Source organism: Dermochelys coriacea, chromosome 16 (assembly GCF_009764565.3).
Source record: "Dermochelys coriacea isolate rDerCor1 chromosome 16, rDerCor1.pri.v4, whole genome shotgun sequence".
NCBI classification, from domain to species: domain Eukaryota; kingdom Metazoa; phylum Chordata; order Testudines; family Dermochelyidae; genus Dermochelys; species Dermochelys coriacea.
Window position 1 is genome coordinate 9,604,015 of NC_050083.1, and position 25,475 is coordinate 9,629,489.

The following is a 25,475-nucleotide window of genomic DNA, read 5'->3' on the forward strand; positions in this document are numbered from 1 at the left end:
TGTTGTTCTCCGACAGGCGGCTGTAAAAGCCCAGCCCTGCCTGGGGGCCGAGAGCATACCACCTCCAGGAAGGCTGCCGGGGCAGAGGCTGCTTACCTGTGAGCAGCTGGAGGTCAGGCAGAGGCTCAGAAAGGACGCCACGGCACTGCTCCTCCACGGGCAGCGGAATCACCATCAGCGCGTCGGCCAGCTGGGGGAAGTCCTTGATGAAGTTATTCTCCCTGAAGAAAGAAAAAAAGAAAATTCCAAAGCAACGATGCAGGCGACCTCCTGGCAGCGAGGCTGAGCGGCTGGCGGCAGGGCTCTGTGGGAGACAGGCACACACCCAGGGATGGATGGGGCGTGGGCATGTTGTGGCTGTTGCTCCCACTGAAGTCCCACGGGGCACGGATCCACGGATGGAACTGGATCCCCGAGATCTAACCTACAGCGTGTGATGGGGTTTTCATTCTTCACCCCCCCCTGTCCCCCTGGGCAGCCACTCTCCTTTGGAGCCCACAGCCGCCCCACCCCAACCAGGGACTGCAACACTTGGCCGACAGCCCAGACTTTAGCTGGCCACGGCACCATCCTCATAGGGCACTGCTGTTGCCTGTTCTTGCCCCAGAGGCAGTGCTGCTAAGACACGTCGCCATGGGACAATTAACAGGGACCTAATGGGGCTTGCGGGTGAGTCCCGGTTGAATTGTGAAGCACCTTAGTGTGCACTAAGGAGGAACTAGCCATGCTTTCTGGGTGGGAGTGCGCATGAGTTTAACGTAGCGACGGGGTCAAGCCAGCACCTGTCACCAGCACAAAATTTGCATGAGGCTTTTTGTCATAATACCATGGTTTTAGGTCCCTGGACCTGCCCCATCCCCTCTGTGCCAAGCTGAATACCACAGCTCCTGATGGTTTATGGAAGAGCAGATAAAAGTGTCCACCTCTCCCATAAATGCCTCCCCATTTCCACCCTCCGAAGCCCCACACTGCAGGGGTCACTAGGGAGTGCTACAAACCAGGTTCCATCCCTCCCTCTTAGTGGATGTAGTGTGGCCTACTGGATGGGTCACTTGTACAGGACTCAAGAGAGTTGGGGTCTAATCCCAGCTCTGTCACTAGCCTGCTGGGTGACGAAAGGCAAGTCATTTCCCTCTCTGTGCCTCAGTTTCCCCCTCTGTAAAATGAAGATCATGATACTGACTTCCTTGGTAAAGCCTTTTGAGATCTACAGATGAAAATGCTACAGAACAGCTAGGCATTATTATTCTGCAGGCCCGGGGATCTCAGCGCTCTAGGCCAGATGCCCCCAGGAGCATCACGGTTAGCACTGTTTTTGCACCTCTTGGCCGTAAGAAGCAGGTTTGGTGCTTGCAGGGGGCAGAGGAGAGTTCAGAGAGCCTTTGCTTGGAGCGACAGTTGCTGTCAGCCAAGTCCTGGAACGCCCGCAGATGAATCCTGGCGGATGGAGACAGCTTTGAGATCCGACTCTCTTGCATGTCCTGCCATTCAGTTTCAATCCCACATTTCCCTCCAAGGAAGGTGGGTCACTAATTAGTTCCCCTGAGGGCTGCTTCATTGTTATCCCTCTTAGCTTCCTGGCAGTGGAGATGATAGAAGAACCTGCCTGTCAGGCCCAGGGATGCATTCGCTGCTTCTGCTCTGGCTGTTTAGCTGTGCCGCAATGGTGTAAGGTGTCAGACCGGGACACAGGCAATGGGGCAACTCCCCAGGATTGGCCACCTTCCATTATCCACCTCTCCTTGATGGTCACAAAGAGCCAAATTCATCCCTGGTGCAACACCATTGCCTCTCATGCTGTTCCCCTGGGGATTCTCATGTGTGAGAGACAGAGCCCTTGTTGGAGCAACAGAGGGGATAACAAAGTGGAACAGATGCAGCCGTTGGAGCCTCAGGGCAGATTCACTTAACAGCACCTTCAACTCTTGTCCCTCACCCTTCTCTTTATTTTCCATGGCACCCCCTCCAGCTCTAAGTTCACCCAACTCCCCAGAGTGGCCATCCCTTCCCCCTCTCGATGGCCTGTCCACAGCTCTCCACACTCCCACGGGACCAAAGCCAAAGGCTCAGTGGGTTGCCATGGCAAAGGCACATCAGTTTTCCTGGCCAGCGGTGCACAAGGGCATGGTGTGCCCAGCACCACGTCTGACCGCATCAGAGGGGATGTTCCAGGGGAAGAGCTAGTGAGACTCGAACTGACAACCTGGAGGGCTGTAATCAAGATCCTGAACAACCCAGGCACCACAGCGCCCCCTGCTGGTGCTGATCCAACATACCACAAGACCCGACTCTATTACATCCCCAGGTCCCTCCAAAAAGCCCCACTTGACCCTGGTCCAGTTGGGGTTCCCATCCAAACCAGCCAATTCACCTTTAATTCCCTCTTGGATTTGGTCCAGTCTGCAACATGGGCCTTCTTTACCTGCTCCCCTCCCTGCTAACCTCCCCGAACTGGCTCTCCCTCCCCCCACGCTGTTTCACCCGAGGCAAAACCTCGTTCCTGAAGGAATCAGCCCTCTGTCCTCCCCACTCCAGCAGCTCCCCAGTCCATTCCCAATCTTCTCCTGTTTTCACTTATTGAACTCCACAAAGCGCTTCGGGAGAGACCGCTGATATGAAAGACGCTCCACCAAATACACTCACGTTGATCTGTGCAGGGCAGGAAAGGGGAGCCAATCGCAACTCCATGGTGTGCGGGGAGGAGGCGGTCACAAGCCCATTAGTGCAAGGCGAGGGAGGGAGCCCGGCCCGCTTTCTGCACCCAGGACACATGCTCTACCTCTTTATCCCCCACTCGCCTCTGAGGGCTTCAAGTATCTCACAGCAGAGCTGAGCTACACAAATCGATCCCTTAGCCCTGAGGTCTATGCTCCCTGCAGACAGAGAGGACAAGTCTTCATGGCGAAGGGCAGGAGGAGGGGGCTGGGAAAGCTCTCGATCATTGTTGGGGATTTTTAAGGGCTGGTGCCGATAGCGAGCCTGGCTACTGCTGACTCTGCCCTTGCTGGCATGCTCAGGCCTCTGGAAAACTACAGCTGTGACAAGTGACGTTTATATTCCTGGCTGATGGATATTACTAGAAAGCACGTGATGCCCGCTGAAAACAGACAAGGCATGCTGCTGTGGTGACAAACACCACAGGGCTTTCTGGGACACCCAGGGACTGGGTTCTTTGGGAGCCATAACCGGGACCAGATTGTCAATGCAGCTCAGCTCCCAACGTGCACGCCCTGGGAAACTGAAAACTTTGGGTGCTGAGATGGAAGCTGAGCTGTCCTGCCAACCTGGACCCGATGGTGAGGGCTGGGGGACAGAGCCAGTGAAGTGCGGGGCAAGAGTCAGGATAATAAAGGGTATTGCACCATGGCGACAGGAACTGGGATCTGGCTGTGGATTTAACAGTGGCTTGTGTTCTCTGCCCCCTTGCATCCTGTTCAACAAAGGAGCCAGCACCTTATTGCATCTCAGAGGTTTTGCTTCAAGCAACAACCACCACGTTTTATTGTTTGGGGTTTGGGGGGCGGGGGAGATCTCTCTTTTCCTGTCACTCACACGCAGATCTAATATTGACCACACTCTGCTCCTGATCCCGGGTGGCTAAGGGGTGATTTGCCATTCTAAGCCTTTCCCGGTCTTAACAGTGCAAATGGGTTAGCAATTACTGCATCAGCCTCAAGCCTGGGTGGGTGGGTAGAGACAGGGGAGGAAGAGAGGTTGCGGGCATAGGGAGAGACTTGAGAAATGTATTCAGCTTTCTTTCCAGCGGTGCATGTACAGCCACAGCATAGAGGGATACCATGCCACAATGAAGCTAATTTCCAAGACAGCTAAAACCACACAGCACCGTGAAATAACAGCGTTGGGCCAGGCCTTTTCCTAGTGCAGCTGCACTGAAGGCCATTTGCAGCAGCTTAGGCTCTGGTTTGTTTGTACCCATGACTAGCCATCACACCACTGGGGCTGAGGATTATGGGTGAAGTTGGGGCAGCTCAGCCCCCATGAATACCTCCGCAAAGGAACCAAACTCCCGGGCAAGAGAAACACTTGTTGAAAGCTGAGCCGTGGAACGGCAACATCTAAATGGATTTGGTCATTGCTCATGGAAAGGCTGCCTTACAAACGCCTTCCGGAGCGGAGCATTTTATCTCCCCATGTGCGGCCTCTTTCATTCTCCATTGACTCTGGTTTAAGGCTGGCTGCCTCTCCCACTCCCTTCGCTGATAGCGAGCTCAGCATGGGAGACACAGAGTTCTCTGCCCTCTTGGCTAGCCGAGGAAAGTCTGTGGCATGAGCTGCCTCGTGTTCAGAAAATCAGCTCTCCCCTGGCAGCAGCGAGAGTACTGAGGTGGCCATGCATGTCTGGATAACGTGCTAGCCTAGGTGCATTAAATACCGATAGTGGCACAGGCTTTGCCATACTAGATGTGAGCCCTGGTCCACATAAATCTGGTGTCCTGCCTCCAGCACCAGAGGAAACACAAATAAAGGAAAATGATTCCCCCCACAGCCTTCCCTACAAAATGCACCTAGTTAATTGTGCAAAGCGGTATAACGGAGGATGATCATCCCTTATTCATGACTCAGACACGTGTGGCAACTGGGAAAATACTGATATCACTCTGCATGCATATTGCACTTCCAGTGACAACTATTTGTGCACTACACACATCATGTATATTATACAGAGCACACGTGGAGGATTACACAGATGCAGCCAGAGGATTTGGGCACAACACCAACTTGTTTGGGGCAAGAGCAGGATTTTGGCAAAACAACCGCTGGGTTGGAGCAGGGTGGCAACCTGTGTAGCAGGGCAGCCCTTGGGAGAGAGAAGAAGAAAGCAGAGGCAACTTGGAGAAACCCCGAGGATAATCTGAACGCAATGGTTTCTAGCTGAGGCAGGGGATCTATAAAAAGATTTTCATTGAAGAGCTCTGGTCTATAATGCAGGTTTTGTCCTGTAAGCAAAGAGCTAAAGAAAAGCAGGTCCAGCTGCACTGGTGAATGTGGTTGCAAGGGAAGGTGTGTGTGTCTGTGGTGTGTGAATTGTGCATTGATGTTGTTGTGCCCGTGCAGGGTGGCACGAATAGCCGCAATGCATGGCTGCATCTGGCTGCTGTGTGTCTAAGTGGGCCATTTTGATGATATATTCTTTGCTAGTTTTTCTGTAAAACCTCACTCCTCTCTGCCCTCAGCTCCATCTTCAGCACAAACCTGGCCTGTGCCACTATTGTGTGTCCGGTCCTCAAACTCAAATGCATACCAGACACAGCAATTTAGAAGAAGAGCAACAGGGCAAGGCAAAAGAGCCACGAGGCTGTTTCAGCTGGTGCAGGACACAGCAGCCCGAGCCTCCATCACAGAATTGTAGGGCTGGCAGTAGCCTCAAGAAGTCATCAAATCCAGCCCCCCCATGCTGAGGCAGAACCAAGTAAACCTAGACCATCCCTGACAAACGTCTAACCTGTTCTTAAAAACCTCCAAGGATGGGGATTCCACAACGTACCTGGGAAGTCTATTGCAGAATTTATAGTTAGAAGGTTTTTCCAAATATCTAAACTAAGTCTCCCTTGCAAGCAGATTAAGCCTGCAGATTAAGGATTTATTGTCCTTCCTTCAGTGGACATGCGTTGATCACCGTCCTCTTTATAATAGCCCTTGACATAGTGAAGACTTACCAGGCCCCTCTCGGTCTTCTTTTCTCAAGACTAAAACCACACCCAGCTGTTTTAACCTTTCCTCATAGGTCAGGTTTTCTAACCCTTTTATCATTGTTATTGCTCTCCTCTGGACTCTCTCCAATTTCTCCATATCTTTCTTAAAGTGTGGCACCCAGAACTGCAGACAGGACTCCAGCTGAGGCCTTACCAATGCTAGTAGAATGGGACAATTGCCTCTTATGTCTTACATATGACACACCTGTTTATACATCTCACAATATGAGCCTTTTCACAACCGCAGCACATTGTTGACTCATATTCAATTTGTGATCCACTGTAACCCCCAGATCCTTTTCAGCTGTACTGCAACCTAGCCAATTATTCCCCGTTGTGTAATTGTGCCTTTGATTTTTCTTTCTTAAGTGAAGTACTTTGCACTTGTCTTTATTAAATTTCATGTTGATGATCTCAGATCAATTCTATCATTTGCCAGTGTTGTTTTGAATTCCAGTAATGTCCTCCAAAGTACTTTCTACCCCTCCCTGCTTGGTGCCATCTTTAAATTTTATAAGGTACTCTCTACTCCATTATCCAAGTCATGAATGAAGATATTGAATAATCCAGCCCCACCGAGCAGACCCCTGCAGGACTCCACTAGATATGTCCTCCCAGTTTGACAGCGAACCATTGATAACTACTCTTTGAAAATGGTCCTTGTACACCCACCTTCTAGTAATTTCATCTAGCTCACATTTCCCAAGTATATGAGCATGTCAAGTGGCACTGTGTCAAAAGCCTTACTAAAATCAAGATAGATCACGTCTACTGTTTCCCCCCTGCCCACTAGGTCAGTAACCCTGTTAAAGAAAGAAATGAGGTTGGTTTGGCATGATTTATTCTTGACAAATCCATGTTGGCTATTACTTATCATCCTATAATCATCCAGGTGCTTAAAAACTGATTGGTTAATAATTTCTCCCCGTATCTTCCCAGGTATTGAAGTTAAACTGCCTGGTCTATAGTTCCCCAAGGCTTCTTTGTTCCTCTTTTCAAAGATTTTCTCCATGGAGAATTAATTAGATGATCTTTTCTTGTGAGTGGGCCCAGGACCGAGCTGATATCTGCTCTTACAGGCAAGAGGAGAGAGAGTTGGGGACGAAGGAGAATGACCATCAACATCTCTTCTCTTTTCTCCTCCCCTTCAAATCCCCTGGAATTTGGTTTGGAGTGGCCAGAGCTGCAGTCTAAGGTCTTAGCCAGCAGAGGGCTGTCGCTCCTTTTCCTCTGTCCCTTATGGTAACCTGATAACAGGTTATCTGATAGCTCTGCTCAAGTAAATGCATAAGAAAGAGTTTCCGCCCGGCTTTTGTGCTCTTAAGAAGCACTGATCAAAGCCCCCACATGAAGCCCTGCTGAACTCTGTGCAAGGAACAGAAACATCAGAAAGGGGAGGAAAAGATTCAGGAGGGATTCAAAGACTCCAAATTACCAGCAGTGCAGACGGAAAAGCGTGTGCGCATACGTCTAGGTGAGGGACAGAGTGTGTGTCTCTGCTGGCATATGTGTAATGATGTACATGGGTGTCTACATGCATGTACACATGCATGTGTTTTCATGGGCATCTGCATGCGGGTGGGCGTGGGAGTATGTGTATCTGCATGGGGTAGTGCACGTGTGTGTCTGTGACCGTGTATGTTTGTGAGTGAGCAACTCCACGGTTTCTACCAACTGTGGAACAAACTTGGCTCAAATCAGATCCATGTGGAGTCCAAAATATCTGCCATCTATGAACACCCCACAACAGAACATTAGCCCCCCCCATTACTTTGATCCCTAATGCTTCTGTTTTTCAGAGCAGATGGTTAATAATCAGTTCTAGTAATAACAGCACTGTATCTCCTCAAAGTGCTGGACTTTGAATTAACTCATTCATCCTCACAACCAGGCCCGGATTAACCAACGTGCACACAGTGCACTTGCACAGGGCCCCAGCCCACCGGATTTGGGTAGGTGGTGTTGCAACAGGCCAAACCTGAGTGGTGCTGTGACCCCACGCACCAGGTTGCAACACTGCTCCCTCAAATTTGGACCATGTCAGGGGAGTGAGTGGAGGCTAAGGGGAGCAAGGGGAGCTGCTGGGCAGCAAGTACAGGGCAGAGCCAGCGCCCAGGATGGGAGTGGAGCACTGAGCCAGGGGTGATGGGGAGTGGCCAGGAAGGGCAGTGGGTGAGGGGCTTGGGTAAGTTGTTGGTAGGCTTTGGTGTGAAGGGGGAGCATAGCCATCATCTCCTTGGGGGTACTCAAGGGCTCCTGGAGAAAAAAGAGGGGGTGCTCAGCACACACTGGGCTGGCTACCAATCAGCTGTTCAGCGGCTGCCCCTGTGCCCCCATCAGCTCTTCAGTGGCTGCCCCGCCACTCGCTCCTCTCTGGCCCCTGCCCTCCTCACTGCCCTTAAGGAGATGGAGTAAAGCCCCAGGTGTGCGCTTTTGGAGCAGATATGATGACACAAGCTTGTGAGAGGTAGTCATGGGCGGGGCTACATCCATCATGCATCGTCTCAAGGTGCAATTCTGTTAAAACATGAGGTATCCTGTGCAGATGTTTGAACAACAGGCTTGATGTACCATGGCCCAAGCTGGATATAACGGAGGGTGGATTTACATTTAAAGACAGCCAGAGCCTCACAATTTTCCATTCAGAAAATATTCTGCTGAGAAACCCTTTTTTGGGGTCTGATGGGCACTGTCACTTCTTCCCTCATTCTTGGGAACTGGGACTTTCTCCTGACATCCTCATTATGAACCCATTTGCTTCTCACAGGATTTCCAGGGCTAGATCAGACCATCAGGCCAGCATGTGGGTATCCTGCCTCCAGCAGTGGTAGGCAAGGGATGCTTCAGAGGACAGCAGCCATCATTCCCCTCCACCCCGCTCCAGTGCATCTGTGCATAGTGCATTAGCTGATGCCCTGAAGGATAAGATTTAATTACTCTTATCTTAGCTGGCACAGCTACTAATGAGAATCAAATTATCAGCCAGAGTGGTCATGTCCAGGAAACGCCATGAAAATGGCACCTTTTCACGCCACAGAGCTGCTGTACCAGTCTGACACGCTGAGTGTAATGACAAGAATAGGGTGATGCTCTGATTCCTCTTAGCTTAGGGAGAGTGAGCCACATTCTAGCCTGGCCTGGGCATCATTTGAATTTTTAACTAACTTTCAGTGGCAGGATCTTTACTACTGTGCAAGCTCAGAAGAGCCCACTTTTCTTCTGATCCCAGCTTGAGGCTGTAAGGCTGGAAATCTCTTTTTACTTGTAAACAGGGCACAACGGATCTAGAGGCACTTGGAGACAGTAAACAGGGAGTCCTATTTTTACAGTCACTTTGGAGAGGGTAAATCTAACCCCAGAATTTGATTTGCTGTCCTCCTGCACCAGTGAATTGCACAGGCTGATTATGTGCGGCATAAAGTAGCATTACTTATTCCGAATTTACTGGTCATTAATTTTGAGTGAGTCCCTGCTCCTGTATAATGAGACAGGGTAAGAAGAAGAGACTAATCAGTTTTCACCGTGTCCTTCACAATCTTCAGTCCCCTCTAGCTCCCTAACTTGCTAAGCCCAAGAGCCTGAGTATCTGCAGCGTCTCATGGTCCGGCAGAGCCCTGGGCACAGAAGATAGGAGTAACCCGGAAGGCTCATTAACCCTGGCAAAAGGTGAAGGAAGCCAGCGTCACATCTCCTGTTCCAAGGAGAGCTGTGATTTGCTAGAGTTACACCGGAGATGGATTTGGCCCAAGGTTTTGGTGTCCCTTACTGCAGTCGGTTACACACAGTTTGGAAAGGTCCAGGCTTCTGACACTGGGGCTGGGGCTAGTTGGAAATAGTCCAGCAGAACGTGCCAAATCACCGGAGTGAGTGGGCTGGACAGAGCCAGTGTGGGACAAGGGAATGGACAGACCGATGTGGGAGTAAGAAGGGCAAGGGGATAGAAGACTCTGGGGAGCAGAGGTCCAGAGACAGCTCAATGCCCCATGGGGGACAGAGAGGACCCTGCGGGTTAGCAGAACAGAGAGCCCGCTCCCTGGGGAGAGTGAGGACTCCAGCCGGTTGCTGTACAGCAGCAGCGCATTGTCTGGGCTGGCACGCTGCCTTGAAGGACAGTGAGCTATGAGTCCCGAGCTTTCCAATCCCTCAGCTGCCGGCTGGAGATGCCCTTGCTCCAAGGCATGAGTTGTTTTCCACTGCAAGCCAACTCCCACCCGGCTCCTGTGGTAGGAAGCGGAGCACGCAGATGGTGCATTGCATTAGATCAGAGGGCCAACATGACAGCCTCTGGCGGCAAGATGATACCACTTGGTTTGTACAGGAAAGGGAAGAAAACTCTCAGGGCTCAATGGAAATACAGGGAGAGGGAGTGCGGGGTGGGGAGAGAGATCAGATCTGACTCAGCTTCTCGGAAATGCGTCTCATTTCAGGGGCAATCAGCATACGGGGCAGAGGCAGGTTTTATTCCTGGGCCGATGCGCCAAGCCAAGGAAAGGGCCTTTCCAGGAGCTGCCCACAGCAGGTCCAAAGGAGAGCATCACGGGGAATCTCCATTACGCGTGCCCCCAAACAGTACTGCATTGAGGCAGACAGACTGATGCCCAGGTGTCCCGGCACGGGGGCAGAGTGGCTGGGAAGCACACTGACACTGAATGAAGGAAACAGGAACATCTGTTCCCATTCTAGTCTGGGGCTCCAGCGCTAAACACTTGGGGGGAGGGGAGGCAGAAGTGACAGGAGATTCAGTCAGTCACTCACCCCTAATGCTGTCAGCCTAGAGAAAAACTCTGCCTGCACTCCATTCCCTACCCCTCCCTGGCACATTAAGAATATGTGCCAGTGTTTTAGCTCCATTAAGAAAGAGCCCAACAGTATTCAATAGCTGCTTTACCCCCCTCAGTTCTGGGGAAATTAGCATTTAAATTGAGGTATTTCAGGGAGGTAAATCATGAGCGCGCCAGAAAGGGAGCATAGCCTTGCCTACCAGCGCTGCTTCCCGGCTCATGCGGCGCTGCGTGGGTATGTGTACACACACAATCCTCTGGCTCCAAACAGATTGCCTGATTGTGGGTCCATCACCTGCTACGAAAGGAGAACCAGTCCCAGGGAGGCGCTCAGGGCTCCACATTTGAGACGGCCTCAGACTGATCCCTAAAAGGGAGTGCGCGGATTGGACAGCTAGATCTGCATTAGTGCATGGCGCAGGGCGGCAGGTGCCAAGGGCCAATGGCTCTGCAGTTGCAAAGGCTGCAAACTCAACAGCACACACCGGTTTGGAAGGGCCAGCCCATGGGGTGCTTTGCAGCAAGACAGGTGTTATCCTGACCATGTGGCTCAAAGGAAGCAGAAAACTGCCTGGGACCTTCCTGCTCCTGTCACCACACCAGGTCCTGGGTGGGGATGTGGCGCCGTAGTCCTTTCCCACAAGCTCCTTGCCTCCTCCTCTCCCTGGGGGTTACAGTGCATTGCTATAAAGTTACCTGCACCGTAGCTGTGAGGTGTTGAAAATGATTCAGTCAATCAGAGCTGGCGAAGTGCCTTGGGCTCTGTCTTGGCAGCTCTTTGATCCGAGCAGTGGAATACTAATCACGCTGCCACTCTCCCACAGCCGATGTCGCTCGGCACTGCAGCCAAGGAAGCCTCCAGACAGCCTAACCTGGGCTCCTCTTCCTTAATAGCATCTGATTTGAGAACACAAAGGTATGGCAGGGATGACACATGCCCACAGGAATGGGGAAATAAACAGGCAGCTGTCCGCAGACAGAACGCAACTCCAGAGCCCTGACAGAAACGACACTTGCAAAATGCATAAGCTCCTACACGGAGCGGGACTGGAGAAGCGAGGGGGTCGGCTCGTGAAGAAGAAACAGCATCAACTGTCTTCCCCAGTCTTCTCAAGGCCAGATTGCCACAGCAACACACATGGCAACAATGGCTGAGCATGGAAACAGCATGGCCTTCGCTGACACCTAGAGATGGGGGCTCTGCTCTGAGAGCTGGGGCTGTTCTGAGCTCTCTTTCAGTGGAGTCTAAGGACCACTAAACTCCGACAGTGCCAGGAGAGGCCCGGCCAGCTCCAGGATGGCACCAGGGTGAGGGGAGGCCAGACTGGCTCCAGGATGGCACCGGGGCGAGGGGAAGCCCCGCTGGCTCCAGGGCGAGGGGAGGCCAAGCCGGCTCCAGGATGGCTCTGGGGTGAGGGAAGGTCCAGCCGGCTCCAGGATGGCACTGGGGCGAGGGGAGGCCCAGCCAGCTCCAGAACAGCACCGGGGCGAGGGGAGGCCCAGCCAGCTCCAGGATGGCTCTGGGGTGAGGGAAGGTCCAGCCGGCTCCAGGATGGCACTGGGGCGAGGGGAGGCCCAGCCAGCTCCAGAACAGCACCGGGGCAAGGGGAGGCCCAGCCAGCTCCAGGACAGCACCGGGGCGAGGGGAGGCCCAGCCAGCTCCAGGATGGCTCTGGGGTGAGGGAAGGTCCAGCCGGCTCCAGGATGGCACTGGGGCGAGGGGAGGCCCAGCCAGCTCCAGAACAGCACCGGGGCGAGGGGAGGCCCAGCCAGCTCCAGGACAGCGCCAGGGTGAGGGGAGGCCCAGCTGGCACCTGGAAGGCGCATGGGTGAGGGGAGGCCCAGCTGGCTCCAGACTGTGCAGGGATGAAGGAAGACCAGCAGAGGTGGGGAAGTGAAACTGACAAGTCAAAGGAGTACACGCTCACCCACACTCTCACACACACTTGTGAAAAGCTGCTAAGTATCAGGCACCATTAACCCCCTGTTGGTTCTTCATCAGAGAGCTCTGTCTCTGCAGTGCTCTCCATCCTCAATGGCATGAGCACTTCCACTCCATCTCCGTTCAGCCCTGGCTCTCTGGAGCCAGTAGAAAAGACTTGGTGAGGAGAAGGAAATCCCAAACTCTCTTTGGGGGGTTGGGGTCCCATTGTAAGCCCTAGACCCCCCACAATCCCTTCAGCATGGAGGGAATTTGAAGGCCACATTTCGAATCTCAGTTCTGATGGCGACTTCCTCTGGGGCTTTGGGCAAGTCACTTCCCCTCCCTGCATCTCTGCATCCCTATCCGTCAAGCCAGGTTGGTTGCCAGACATGGGTGCGAGCCAAAGCCCCAAGGACCAGCCGCACCCGACTTCTGTGGTGTTTGAAATCTTAGTGTGGATCCAAATGCTGAGGCCAGGACCCATCTCTCAATAGTACTCCTGCCCATCTTAGCAGTGGGATTGGGAGGCTCAGTTGGGGCCAACCAGTGCTTTGAAGATGAAGGCAGAGATTGTCAGAGCTGCTAGCAGTCTGGATGGCGCGGCCAAGTCGGTCAGCATCACTCTCTAGAAATGTTGCATTATTCAAACTTGACTTTCCTAGCAGCAATCTCCAGCCATCCCTCCTTGTGCTGAAGACCCTGTTCTATGCACATGAACCTGCCATAGGTTTCTAGTGCACTGAGCCAGTTTAGTTCAGCCTCTACAATACCCATCCCTTTCTCCAAACCCCACAACCTCGTTACCCCGGGTTCCACCGGCTGTCACCATCCTCTGTGTAGCACATCAGGGACAACTGGAACAGTTGTCAGCAAACAAGGCTGGGCAGAGACAGCTCCCAGGCAGAAGTGCCGGGCAAGCAGATGAAAAGCACCAAGGCCTGGACACCCTTCGTGCAGCTGATAAAAGACGAGTGCTGAAAGAAACCCGGATGACAGCTCCTATCACATGCATATGAAAGGATCCAAGGGGAAAAAGTGCACTCAGGTTCACGTCCATTCCTAACGAGACCATCCCAACATCTTCAGGCTGACAACAGATCTGCGGGAGCACGACAGTGACTAAGCAATCCTCTCGAGACAAGGCCAGACTCCCTTCTTCCCTGGCTAGGGCAGCCCCTGGGGGCTTCACCCAAGTCCCCACTAGACAAGAACACACCACAAAGAAAACAACCTGGTACCCTCAACCTCTGTAGAGAAGCCAAAGGACTGAATGGGCCATGCAGTCTCAAACCATGTCTATACTACAGGCTTCTGTGTGAAAAGGTCTGATCCTTGACTGAGAAATGTGCTGACAGACACCACTTGTGTAAACGCAGTAAACCGGCAAAACTGCTTTTGCTTGGATAACTTGTTTCACTCGTGGGGGGTGGGGGGCTTTATTACACTCATACAAAGCACAGCTTTGCCAATACAGCTGTGTCCACACTGGGCGATGCTTTACCCGTGGAGTATATGCAGTATTCCTAACACTGCTAAAAGCACTGTTGGTGTCGATCCCAGCAGCGACTCCCCTGGAACAGGGCTGAGACCCACTGCTGCATGGGGTTCTGTGCTATCCTACGGTACCCAAGCTCAGTCTCCAGAATTGTCACTCCTCCATCTCTCACCAGCACTGCACCAAAACCATCAAATCAAGAACACCCTCAGCCACCCTGTCATCCCAGCGCGTGCCAGGGAGGACTGGTCTCAGCTGTGCAGGCAGACTGGCTTTCCAACAAGGCAGCCAGACCTCCCCCCTTCCTTATTATATTCTGCTTCTCCTCCCCGCTCCCCCCATTATGCAGTTATTTATTTATTCTACTAAACTCTCTCTCCTATGGGCAAAATCTTGCAGTAAGCTATGTATCTTTCTTCCTCTGGAGCGTCTGCTGGGAACGCACTGAAACACAGTGTGGTGTAAAAACAGATTTGAAAAGCTATGGTTCCCACAGCAACGTCTTGTGCATATGTAGTGTGTAATGTTAATGTATACGGTGCTAGATTTATACCTTAATTATGGAGTCATGATTGCTGGAGGAATTCCACGCTAATCTCTATGATTTTAGCCCCCTGTACAACTTTTGCAAAGAAATAGATCCTACCCTTTGGGGCTCAAATTTTCCTATGCTTTGCTTTGGCTCCAAGGCAATTTCTCACCAAGGGTTTCAAGGAAATTGGGCAAAATGGTTTTGAGTAATAGGACTGAAATGAAAAATGGACAGCTTTCTGTGTAGCCAAAAAAAAACAGAAAAAAGTTGCAACCTTTATTTTGCTCACCCATAACTCAGGCACAACTTGCTTTTCAAAGTTCACGCCTGTCAGACTCTCAATCCTCCATTAGGGCATGTGTGTGTGACACAGGGGGAGAGACTTGGTGGAGAAATAAGGATGATTATGAATGGTCAGACTGGTTAACCTTTCCTACCTGCACCAGAGCTCAGAGTGAAGGATACAATAACGTGCACCAAGGTGGCTCTCTCTCAGTGAGCCAGACCACGAGTCCCGCACCTACATTGATTGAGTCCGATCGGTTTTGATGACCTATTCGCGTCACTCTCTGCTCACCAATGTTAAGTGTCTATCTGCACTGCAAAGGAAGGTGTGCTTGCAGCATGGGTAGCCAGACTGCTTTAATCCTGGTAGCACAGGATAACAATAGTACTGTACACGTGGCCAGCTACCCAAGTACAAATCCACTGGGGGCCCTGGGTACGGACTCGGGTTGCTAGCCCGCGCTGAATTCTGTGCCGCCGTGTCTACATTACCAGCATTAGCTAGATTAAAGCTAGCCTGGGTATGGCTACATGCTATAGTCACGTCTTCACTTGCAGTGTAGACAGACTAACAGTGCTGTGATCTGACCCAATATTAGGAATTGAGAGGGCCACTCACTACTCCCAGCATAGGCATCAACTCAGTATCTATGACTACTACTGTGGAAAGGCTCCCGCTCCTGCCACCATGCATGCCGAGCCTCTACCAGCCTTAGTTCAGAGTGAGACCAGCCCACCTTTCAGAACGAGAGAGGTCTCCTCCAGCAAGGTTGATGTGCCATCCGCAGAGCCTGGACTTTGTCACTTGGAGCGAGCCCGGCTCAACTCTTGGCTTACCTGGCAGCCGTAAAACAAGGTCCTGAGGAGCTTTAACCATGGGCCAGTTAGAGTGAACACGCAGGGCTGCACTGTGCCCTTGTTTTACTTGGTCATGCAGGGCAGTATGAGGGACTCACTGCCCTGCTCAGCCAAGTAAGACCCCTCTGGATCTTGTATCCAGCTCTGGTGCGGCACAGTCTTGGCTCGGGAGTTTGGTTTTAGGTCTGGAGCCTCTGCACTTCTGCTATTCCCCCCACTGCACTTGGGGGCAAGGCATCTGCCCCTCCATTCTCCAGGTAGAGGAACAGGGAAGGAAATAAACCACAAAGCTTTCAGGTCTGCAGTCAATTACTCCCTTTGCCAGGAGCAAGCAGGGCAGCAATTGCTGTGGCTGGGTCCAGCGATGAGACACCTCTCGGTCTGACCCCTCGTGTGTGACAAACACAATTGATTTACGATACTGCATAGTGTCCCTGGGAAACAGGTGACAGCTCCATTCTAGAGGAGGGGAGACTGAGTCTCAGTGTACCCTGCCTTTCCTTAGCAGAACAGGTTAGTGTCAGCACTGAGATTCAACTCGAGCATCCTGACTCCCAGCCCCATGCTCCGGCTGTCTTATCCAAGGGGCAGACGGTAGATGCTTCAAAGCAGCTGATGTGGCTAGCTGGGCTTGTTTTCAAAGGTCTGAAGCTGTTTAGTACTTGAGGGGGTATCTGGTATTCAACATCTCCTGCTCCATTATGTTAATGACAGCAAAGGGGAGTGACCTTGTCGGCTCTCATAAGCTAAGCAAGGTTCAGCCTAGTGAATATTTGGATGGGAGACATGAACAAAGGCAAAGTCTGCAGAACAGCACGCATGCCTGCTAGACTGTAGCTGCTCTGAAATGGACCCAGGGTATGTTTATTTCAATGCTTTATGTGAGAATCAAGTGGATTAAACCAATTCAATTCCTCCTCCAAGCTTTTACTTTGGTGGTGACACGAGTCAAAGGGTTTGATCTTATGGATGTGTGGGCGCTATTTGCAACTGTTCAAAACAATTTTGCTTCAGCAACTTTATGATTGATTGCTAATTATTATTATTTGTATTGCAGCAGCACCGAGCCACTCCCATCAATTTCAGTGGAGCCAGGATTTCACCCCAGATTGTGGCTGCCATTTTCAGAGGAGCCTATGGGAGTTTGGTGCCCATCTTGCATTGAATTCCGATGAGGTTTGGACACCTTTCAAAATGTCAGCCTTGGTATTTTTTCCCCTGTGTCAGTGTGGGAATAGCAAGAGCTATCATGCCGGACACCTGTCACCTGACATCTTCCTGCATGGTTCTCTCCATCGACTGAAGGTCAGCAGCTGTTTGAGGGAAATGGGAACCCCTGGACCGTGACGCCAGGCAGGTGGGGAGCTCATTCTTAAATATCTGTCTTTAAAATATAAATGCGCTGGCAGGTCTCCACGCTGCACGCACATAGATTCCCTTAACAACTAGTGATCTGAAGCATTTTTTCTTCTAAGCTTTGTCGTTTACCTTTAAGGCTCAGATGAGACATAAGAATTTGGAAGGGAGTAAGAAGGGGCTCTGGAAGCCAGGTAATATCAGTGCTAATGTTGGGCTACACATCACAGCTCTCTTGCTCTCTTCTCTGCTCTCCTCCCCCCGCAGGGCAACTTGGGCTGCTCTTGGCTACCACCATGGTATTACAAACGCTAATGAGGTCTGGAAAATAACAAACCCACTGCAGTGTGGGAGAAACTAATAGAAAAGGTTTTGTCTTATCTCTCTTAGTCATTAGAAGGAGAGGAAAAACAGCCATGGGCCATGGCAGATCTGTAATATCACCACACATTTCATATGCTGGCATACTGACAGAGTCATTTCAACACAGCTAATGGGCCGACTTTTCCTCAGACCAGTGCGCCCCCCCCCCTTATGCCAGCTAGGGCTGCTGCAGTGTGAGCTTCATGGCAGCAGTGCCCGTTAGGGCAGCTTATGCCAGCTGGGTATACAGCAGTGCAAGCTTCCTCACAGCAGTGCCATGTCCTGTCTATTTAGCTGTCAGCCTGTCTCCTAATAATCAGGATCAATGCAAACCACTTGCCTCCTGCAGTGCTCACTTCTACCTCTAGTTCGGGACCCAGTGCCCGTTGCTGTGGGGTGTTTGCACTGGAAGGATGAGCCCCTAGATGCATCTGAAGACAGAAGGAGCCAAGAACGGAGAATCTCTCTGGGAGCCTCCTGCATCTTGGTGTCAGCACAGAAAGCAGCACCTGTGAATGAGTGCTTGGAAAACCAGCATGTCAGGCAGCCAGACCATATCGTTAATTAGCTAAAATTCGTGACGGCTTCTGCGATGCTGCATTGCTGTGTGTTAAGTTAATTATGGAAGCCGTGACATGCTGCCCTCGCTGAGCCGGCGCAGAGAGGCTGCACCTGCAGCACTGGGTGAAGTTAACAATTCTGCTCTCCAGCCAAGCGAGAGCTAAAGCCCCCAGTTTTAGGGTCATGTGGGTAGATGCACATCGCCTCTGCCTTGGCTTTCATTGAGGGCAGCTCCTCTCTGCGCTACTTGCCATCTGCAAGGGACCTGTCCATTTGCATCAATGGGCCAGGCTTCTTAATGACAAGTGGCAATGCCAGTTGTGCCTCCAGGTGTTCACTTGTTGCCTTCAGGTAATCAGACATCTAGTATCCGGTGCAATCCCCCTGAAAGCAGAGGTGGGGGCAGGCGCTGTGTCCTGCTATTCTGCGCCATCCACCTCATCAAACAAGCTGCATTCCCAGCTGCCAACATGGCAGACAGGAGGGGAAATGAAGTGACAAATGTGCACCGAGCTTTCGTTCTTGAGGGATGCTGTTAAAGAGCCTGCAGGCTTGTGGGGAGACTCCAGCACCTGTCCCAGCCCTCAGAAAGTCTAGAATTGTTGCTGGGCAAATATGGAAGGCAGAACAGAATGTGGGTATGAAATCAACAAGAAGAGAGGGGAATCCTGGACCAGTGTCAGGCATCTGAACCTATATTTCTGAGCACCAGGCTGTGGCCATGCAGTCTCACATTGGGCATTAACCTCCTAGTGTAGAGATGGGAGGTGTCCAATGCACATCAAGGTTATACAATTTGCGGATGATGTCAAACTGGGAGGGGTTGCTAGCACTTTGGAGGACAGGATTAGAATTCAAAACCACCTTGACAGGTTAGAGAATTGGTCTGAAATCAATCAGATGAAATTCAACAAAGACAAGTGCAAAGTACTACAGTTAGGAAGAAAAGAAATCAAATGTTCAACTACAAAATGGAGAATAACTGGCTAGGCAGCAGTCCTGCTGAAAAGGAGCTGAGGGTTACAGTGGATCATAAATTCAATGAGTCAACAATGCGATGCAGTATTACGAGGTGTGTCGTGCGTAACACACAGGAAGTCATGGTCCACTCTACTCAGCACCGGTGAGGCCAGAGCTGGAGGTCTGTGTTCAGTTGTGGACACCACGCTTCAGGGAGGATGTGGATAAACTGGAGTGACTCCAGGGGAGAGCAATAGACATGACAAACAGTTAAGAAAACCTGACCTATGAGGAAAGGTTAAAAAAACCAGGGCATGTTTAGTCTTGAGAAATGAAAACTAAAGGGGGGGGGGCTGATAAGAGTCTTCTATATGTTAAGGACTGTTCTAAAGAGGACAGTTATCAATAGTGCTCCATGCCCACTGAAGGTAGGATAAGAAGTAATCAGCTTAATCTGAAGCCAGGGAGATTTAGGGTAGATATTAGGGGGGAAATCTTCTAACTATAAGGAGAGTTAAGCACTGGAACACGCTACAAAGGGAGGTTGTGGAATCCCTATCCTTGGAGGATTTTAAGAACTCATTAGACAAACACCTGTCAGGGATGATCTAGGTTTACCTGGGTTCACCTCAGAGCAGAGGGCTGGACTAGATGACCTCTCGAAGGCCCGTCCAGCCCTATATTTCTACAGTTCTACATACACCCCCCCGGGGCTGGGATGTGACAATAAGAAAGGGAGGACAATCAGCATGTTCTCTGTGACTGTCAGCCTTTGGTGGAGGGCCAGTCCAATTAACCCATGAAGAATGCCCCAGAGCTTGGCTTGACATCTCCACTGTCCATGTTAAAGTGTAACCTGCACAAGAGTTATTCTTTGGCCTCTGAAATGATAGCTTGGGATGGGGAAGGGCTTTCTAGTCATCCATTCAATCTGTTCAATCAAGACCCACACAGTCTGGAAGCAGGTACCGTTTGACACCTGGCAGGGTCCAGTGACAACACTGTTGGGCTCAGAAATCTGCAGTCACACTGCCTGGAGCAATGATTCTCCAAAGCCACGTAATGCCACACTAGGTTAGCCCTTGGATGGGAGCTCTCTGAGGACCAGCTTGGTGCTCATAAGAAGTAGCATTAATGATCTAGTGGGTGCGTGTCTTCTCTCGGTGTTACTATTGAACCAATGTCCGTGGTGCTGGCAGGGGCACCGTTCTGTAGGAGATGGCGTCTTTTGTTTGACATACAAAATGGACCACTTGTGGTCCCTGACGGTTCCACAACATGTTTTGCAGGGATACAGGGTGTTAACCCCAGTATCCTGACCCAGTTCCGTTTTTGGTGATCAAATCTTGCCTCCCTCCCCCTCCCCCACTCCCCCTGTATTTTCAGTTGAATATGGGGACTCTTCTTCACTTCTCATCTAAAGTGCTGTGCCACATCACTGTGCCCTGCTGAACAATTTGCTGCACCCACCCCGAGGCAGCTGAATTCCAGCCCGTGGGTGAAGCAATCCCTCTGGATAAGTCTGGGTATCACTTTAAGGCTATAAAGCACTTTGGGTCCCTTGGGACAAAAAGGGCTACATAAATCTAAGCCTTTATTATTATAAAACCGATTTCTGCCACATCTCTCAATAACATAAATGAACAATGCAATAATCCCAGGCATAAAGAGAAGCATAAACGTTAGAGATGGGAAAGACCTAACAGGTCAGCTAGTCAATCTCTAGCCAGAATCTGGAATGTTCCCGCCCGGACAATGAAAGGCGGTAGGGGGGAACCCTTCATGTATCTTGGGAGCTAGTAAAAGAGGAGCCAAAACTGAACAGCAGTGCCTCGGGGAAGGGACGAGGGAAATCGCTGAGTGTTTGAGAACGCAGCAAGGTGAACAAAAGCAAATCCACAAGCCACTGGCCTACAATCCTCTATTCATCTAGGAGTCTGCTTCAGCATTTATACTGGTCCCCTACTGCCTCAGGGTGTGAATCCTGCACCTACAGTGCTAAAACGTGAACTTTCATTGCTTCGGCTAAAGGAGTAACTTCATTAGCTGGTGACTGTAGTCAGCTCATATCTTCTGACATGGGCTGACTACTAGAGGGGGAGACAGAGACCGATGTGGTGTTGGGGGGGATTATACACTCATCAGCCCACTGCCTGGGTCCAAGGCCCTTCTCTAGTTTCACTTGCCCATCTCCATCTGGTTCATTCCCACTCTTCCACCTCATTTCCTGATGGCACATAGACACTACTAGACTATTCAGGACTCCGGGCAGGGGATTAATTATGTCCTCAACAGCCAGTTAGGATACAGAAGCCCTCTTGTTTCAAGCAGCGCATCATCCCACGCTGCTCTGGGAACGCTGACTGGCTGGGGAGAGGGACTGTCTCATGGGGATGTGCTGGCCTTTCCCACAAAGTCAGGTGCAAAAATCAAAGAACAAGTATGCAGAGAAACATTTCTGCTTGGAAAGTAACACCACCACTTGGGGGAGCAGCTCTGTGTGCAATCGGAATCATGTCATTCGAGGGATGGGCGTTCCCTGACCAGCTCAGCGTTGTAAGAATCCCCCTGTCCCATACAACCTGTGCCTCCTGTCTCACGAGTGCTCCCTAAACTCAAGCGCTGAGTGTGGAGGCATATGCCCACCTTTGCATTGCACTAACTCCAGAGAAGACTGAAAATTCAGCTCCCCAGTTGTGCCCTCTCCACCCCAGCTGCTCAGCTTACACAGAAAAGGCAATTCCAGTCTAGGCTCCTGTTCTGACTACACTCCATCCCCTTCCCTGTTCTCAGCCCACACGCAGATGAGGTAATTCATCCTCTACACCTGCTCTGGGACCGGCTTCCAAGTGCCTCGCCACTCAGAGGGGATAATTCTGCTCCCCCTCACCCCACTATCTGATCAGTTTTCAGGCTGCACAGAGGGGCAATTCCATGCTGGGCCCTTGCTGTATCCTCCCCAACCCTTTACACCCACACACACACATGCACTCTCTCTCTCTCCTGCCCTCCTCAGAATGGGCAATCTGCTCCTGTTCTGAACCTCACCCACCCCCCATACTCAGTCCCCATAAATGGAGTAAATCCATCTTAAGTATCCGCTCCGACTCCTGCCCCCAGCAAAGAGGGAGGAGTCCCTCCAGTCCATCTCCCCAGTGCTTAGCCCATGCACCCAGTCAGGGTAATTCCATCCGGAGCCCCAGCTCCCCTTCCCTCTTGATGCTCGGCCTGTATTGAGTGGGGATCGTTCCCTGCCTCCCCTCCTGGCCACCTACTGCATAGAGTGAGAAAGGATGCCATTTCCCCTCCTTTCTGTAGGGGTTTCCCCTTCCTTGGCAGATTGGTGTTCTGCCCAATTAGTGCCACCGGGTGACAGGCTCTGTTTATGCTGCATGATTATCTGTGGAAATGCAAATCCGAGCTTCCTTCGCCGTAGCCACTAACAAGATAATGAATATTTTCATCAGCTGCAGAGAATACAAACATTTGCACAGACATGCTATCAGGGGTGGAGATGGAGGAGTGGCGGAGGGGAAGCCGCATCTCAGTGGCTTTGGGGGAAAAGCAGATGCTTTACTGCTTTGTGGAAGGGAAATTCTCCTAAGCACAAGCCTGATCCAAAGTCCACTAAAGTCAATGCATGTCTCTCCATTGGCTGCAAAAGTCTGGGAATCAACATGCCTGAGCTACAGTGCATTCGCACCTCTGGGCTGCACTGCCTACTGTTGCTCTGAGCAGAGTACCCATGACTGGGCAGAACTGCTCCTCAGGACAGGAAATTCCAGGACTGGCTCCAGATTTCACTGCCCACCTGTGGTCTGGTGGTGAGTGTCACTGAGTCACTAGTCAGGAAAAGCTCAAAGTTCACTTTCCTCCCTGTGCATGTGGCAGCTGGGGCCAGAGCTAGGGTCACAACTAACCTGGTATTTCTGTCTACCCGGCTGCTTATAATGGCCCCGGTCACCTGAGTATCTGAGCCCCTGGTTTCATCATCACGGACTCAACATGCACAGACTGGAACATTCATGGATCTTGGAATCCCATTCCGGGCCCATTAAAATAGTCACTGTATTGCAACGCTGGCGATATTTGCTGAGATCGCGCTGTTCTGCGAGCAGCATGGAATTTCGTAATCCATGCCTCTGGTCCCTGCGTGCTCTTTCAGTACAGAGGGGTGCTGCAGCAGGGTGACATTTTGATGCAGCACCGTCACATCATGATGCAACGGCACTGCACGGTAACATAAATGTGACAAGATCACATCAGACAAGTTTGTCCAGTGGGGACAGACTAAGGAGGTGGTTCGTTAGGGGGTCAGGATAAACCATTTGGCACTGAGAGCAGCTCTGTGTTTCTTATTCTCCTTGTCCATGGTACCTGGGCTTGGCACAGAGGAGGACCATTTCAAGAGAGCAAAGTATGAGCGGGGCTGGGAAGTCAGCAGGGCCCTGAGCTGGATGTGGAACCAGATTCTCAGATTTCTCCATTGCTCTTGTATTTTATTGTATTCACAGTTCTCAAGCTGCTAACAGGTGTCTCCAGTCCAAGTTGAAAAGGACAGGTTCTCTATACAGACACTCCTTGAGTGTCTTAAAGGCCATGTCACAGTTTGTCGTCCACCGTATTTACCTGGGGTGGCCCTCTTTTATGAGGGTGCTGCAACGGTGGAGAATCCCAGGACAAAATGTTGATAGTACCCGGCTAATCCCAGGCATCGTTGCACTTGTTTTTGTTCATTGAAGGGACGGGGCAGCTCATTAAAGCATGGACTTTGTCCACCAAGGGTCACAACTGGCCACCTCCTATTGTGTACCCTAGCTAGGTAACTCCGTGGGTCCTAATCTTGCATTTTGCCAGATTGGCTAACAAGCCTGCATCTGCAAGGGATTGAAGTACTGCCGCTACCTGTTTCAGGTGGTCCCTGTAATTCTGGCTCTAGGTGACAATGGTGTCCAGATAGGCAGCATCATATAGTCCATGGAGTTGCAAGATTTCATCCATCAACCTCTGGAAAGTGGCAGCTGCACCGTGGAGTCCAAAGGCTGTGGTATGGAACTGGTACAATCCATAGGAAGTGGAGAAAGCTGACACCCTGGAGTCGGGTGTAAGGGGAACCTATCAGTACTTTTTGGAAAGGTCAATAGTAGATATATACTCGGTTGATCATAATCATTCTACCCTTGGCATGGGACAGACCTCAAATTTGGATATTGCATTGACTTTGCAGAAGTCTATACAGCAGCATAGTGGCCCATCTGACTTAGGGACTCAGGTGAGGGGGCTTCTCCATTCACTGTAGGACTCCTCTACCACTTCTATAACTAACATTGCTTGAAGTACCTGATGGATGACAACCCCACACTTTCCGGGGCAGGGAGAGGGCTTTCCTTCACTATTTTTGTCTTGGTGCTGTTTCAATATGATGAGTGGTTTGTCTTCCATACAAGATCTCAAAAGGTGAAAAGCTCATGGAGGACTGAGGGACTTCCTGGATGGTCAATAACAGGGGTGGGTGTAGCTGGTCCCAATATTTGGGGTCTGTGATCACAAACTTCCTCAACATTTCTTTTAACGAATTATGAAAACATTTTAATAGGCCAGCTGTTTTCTGATGGTAGACTGATGGTCGCAGTATCTTTACTTTCAATAGGTTGTACAGTTCCTTCATTAACAAGGATATGAAATTTGAGCCTTGGTCTTTCAGGATTTCTTTAGGAAGTCCCACCCAAGAAAACAGTTTCCCGAGCTCAGTTGCTATGGTGGCTGCATTAGTCAATCGTAGTAGAATGGCCTTGGGGTATCTCATGGCATAATCCAGGATGATGAAGATGTGCCGGAAGTTGGCAACACTCTAGTCCAGGGGTCCCATCAAGTCTATTCCTATCATTTCACATGGTACATCCACAAGAGTAAGTGGAAGGAGAGGTGCCTTGGGGATGCCCCTGTGGCCTGCCAACAGACATTCTGGGCAGGATCCATAATAGTCACTGACCACCCCCGGGGCCTAATGTCCAAAGTGCTATTTTTGGTGCCCTAGTTCAAGCAGAGCTAGCACAAGTCTCTCTACCTGGGCTGGGAGGCTCACTCCCAGCAGCAGTGTAGACGTACCTGAGACAGATTACCTAGGCCTCTTAGTTGCTCCAGGTGGGAACTGGTGCATTTCATGGAATCTGCATCAATATTCACCCCCTGCTGTCAAGTCTTTTTCCAGAATCTAAGCTTCCATTTGAAAAATTACATTGACAATCTGCATGGTTGCAAAGAAAAGTTTAAAAACACGACCAGAGGGTAACCCAGCAAGGGCTGCCCTCACCTCAGAATAAAGGTGGTTTAATTTTTTCTGTGTTTGTCAATAGATTTCAATTAACACTTTTTAAAACATCCAATTAGCATCACCATGGGGGAGAGGGAGACATGACAAGCTCGCGGAGCTTAACCAGAGCTAGCTAACCGATTTTTTTTAAGGTGTTAAGCCCTGACTACACCAGGTGGTAACTGGTATGTAAAATCATGTTAATTAAAAGGTCAGCTATGATTTTTTTAAGCACCTTTTTTCTCTAGAGCCACTGGTGTTGTCTTCTAGATTACTCGACACTCGATTTTTTGTAAAAAGTCTAGTGTAGACACACTGTGGTGTCTGGAGACA

General features: G+C 50.8%; 1 protein-coding gene across 2 annotated transcripts in view; it reads right to left on the reverse strand.

Annotated features, from left to right (window-relative positions):
• ASTN2 (astrotactin 2) overlaps positions 1 to 25,475 on the reverse strand; it is a 628,164-nt gene that overhangs the window by 207,550 nt on the left and 395,139 nt on the right. For both annotated transcript variants that reach the window (XM_038374351.2, XM_043498583.1), the window contains one exon: positions 97 to 221. In XM_038374351.2, the coding sequence (XP_038230279.1) occupies positions 97 to 221 (125 nt within the window). The remainder of the gene's footprint in view (positions 1 to 96; positions 222 to 25,475) is intronic.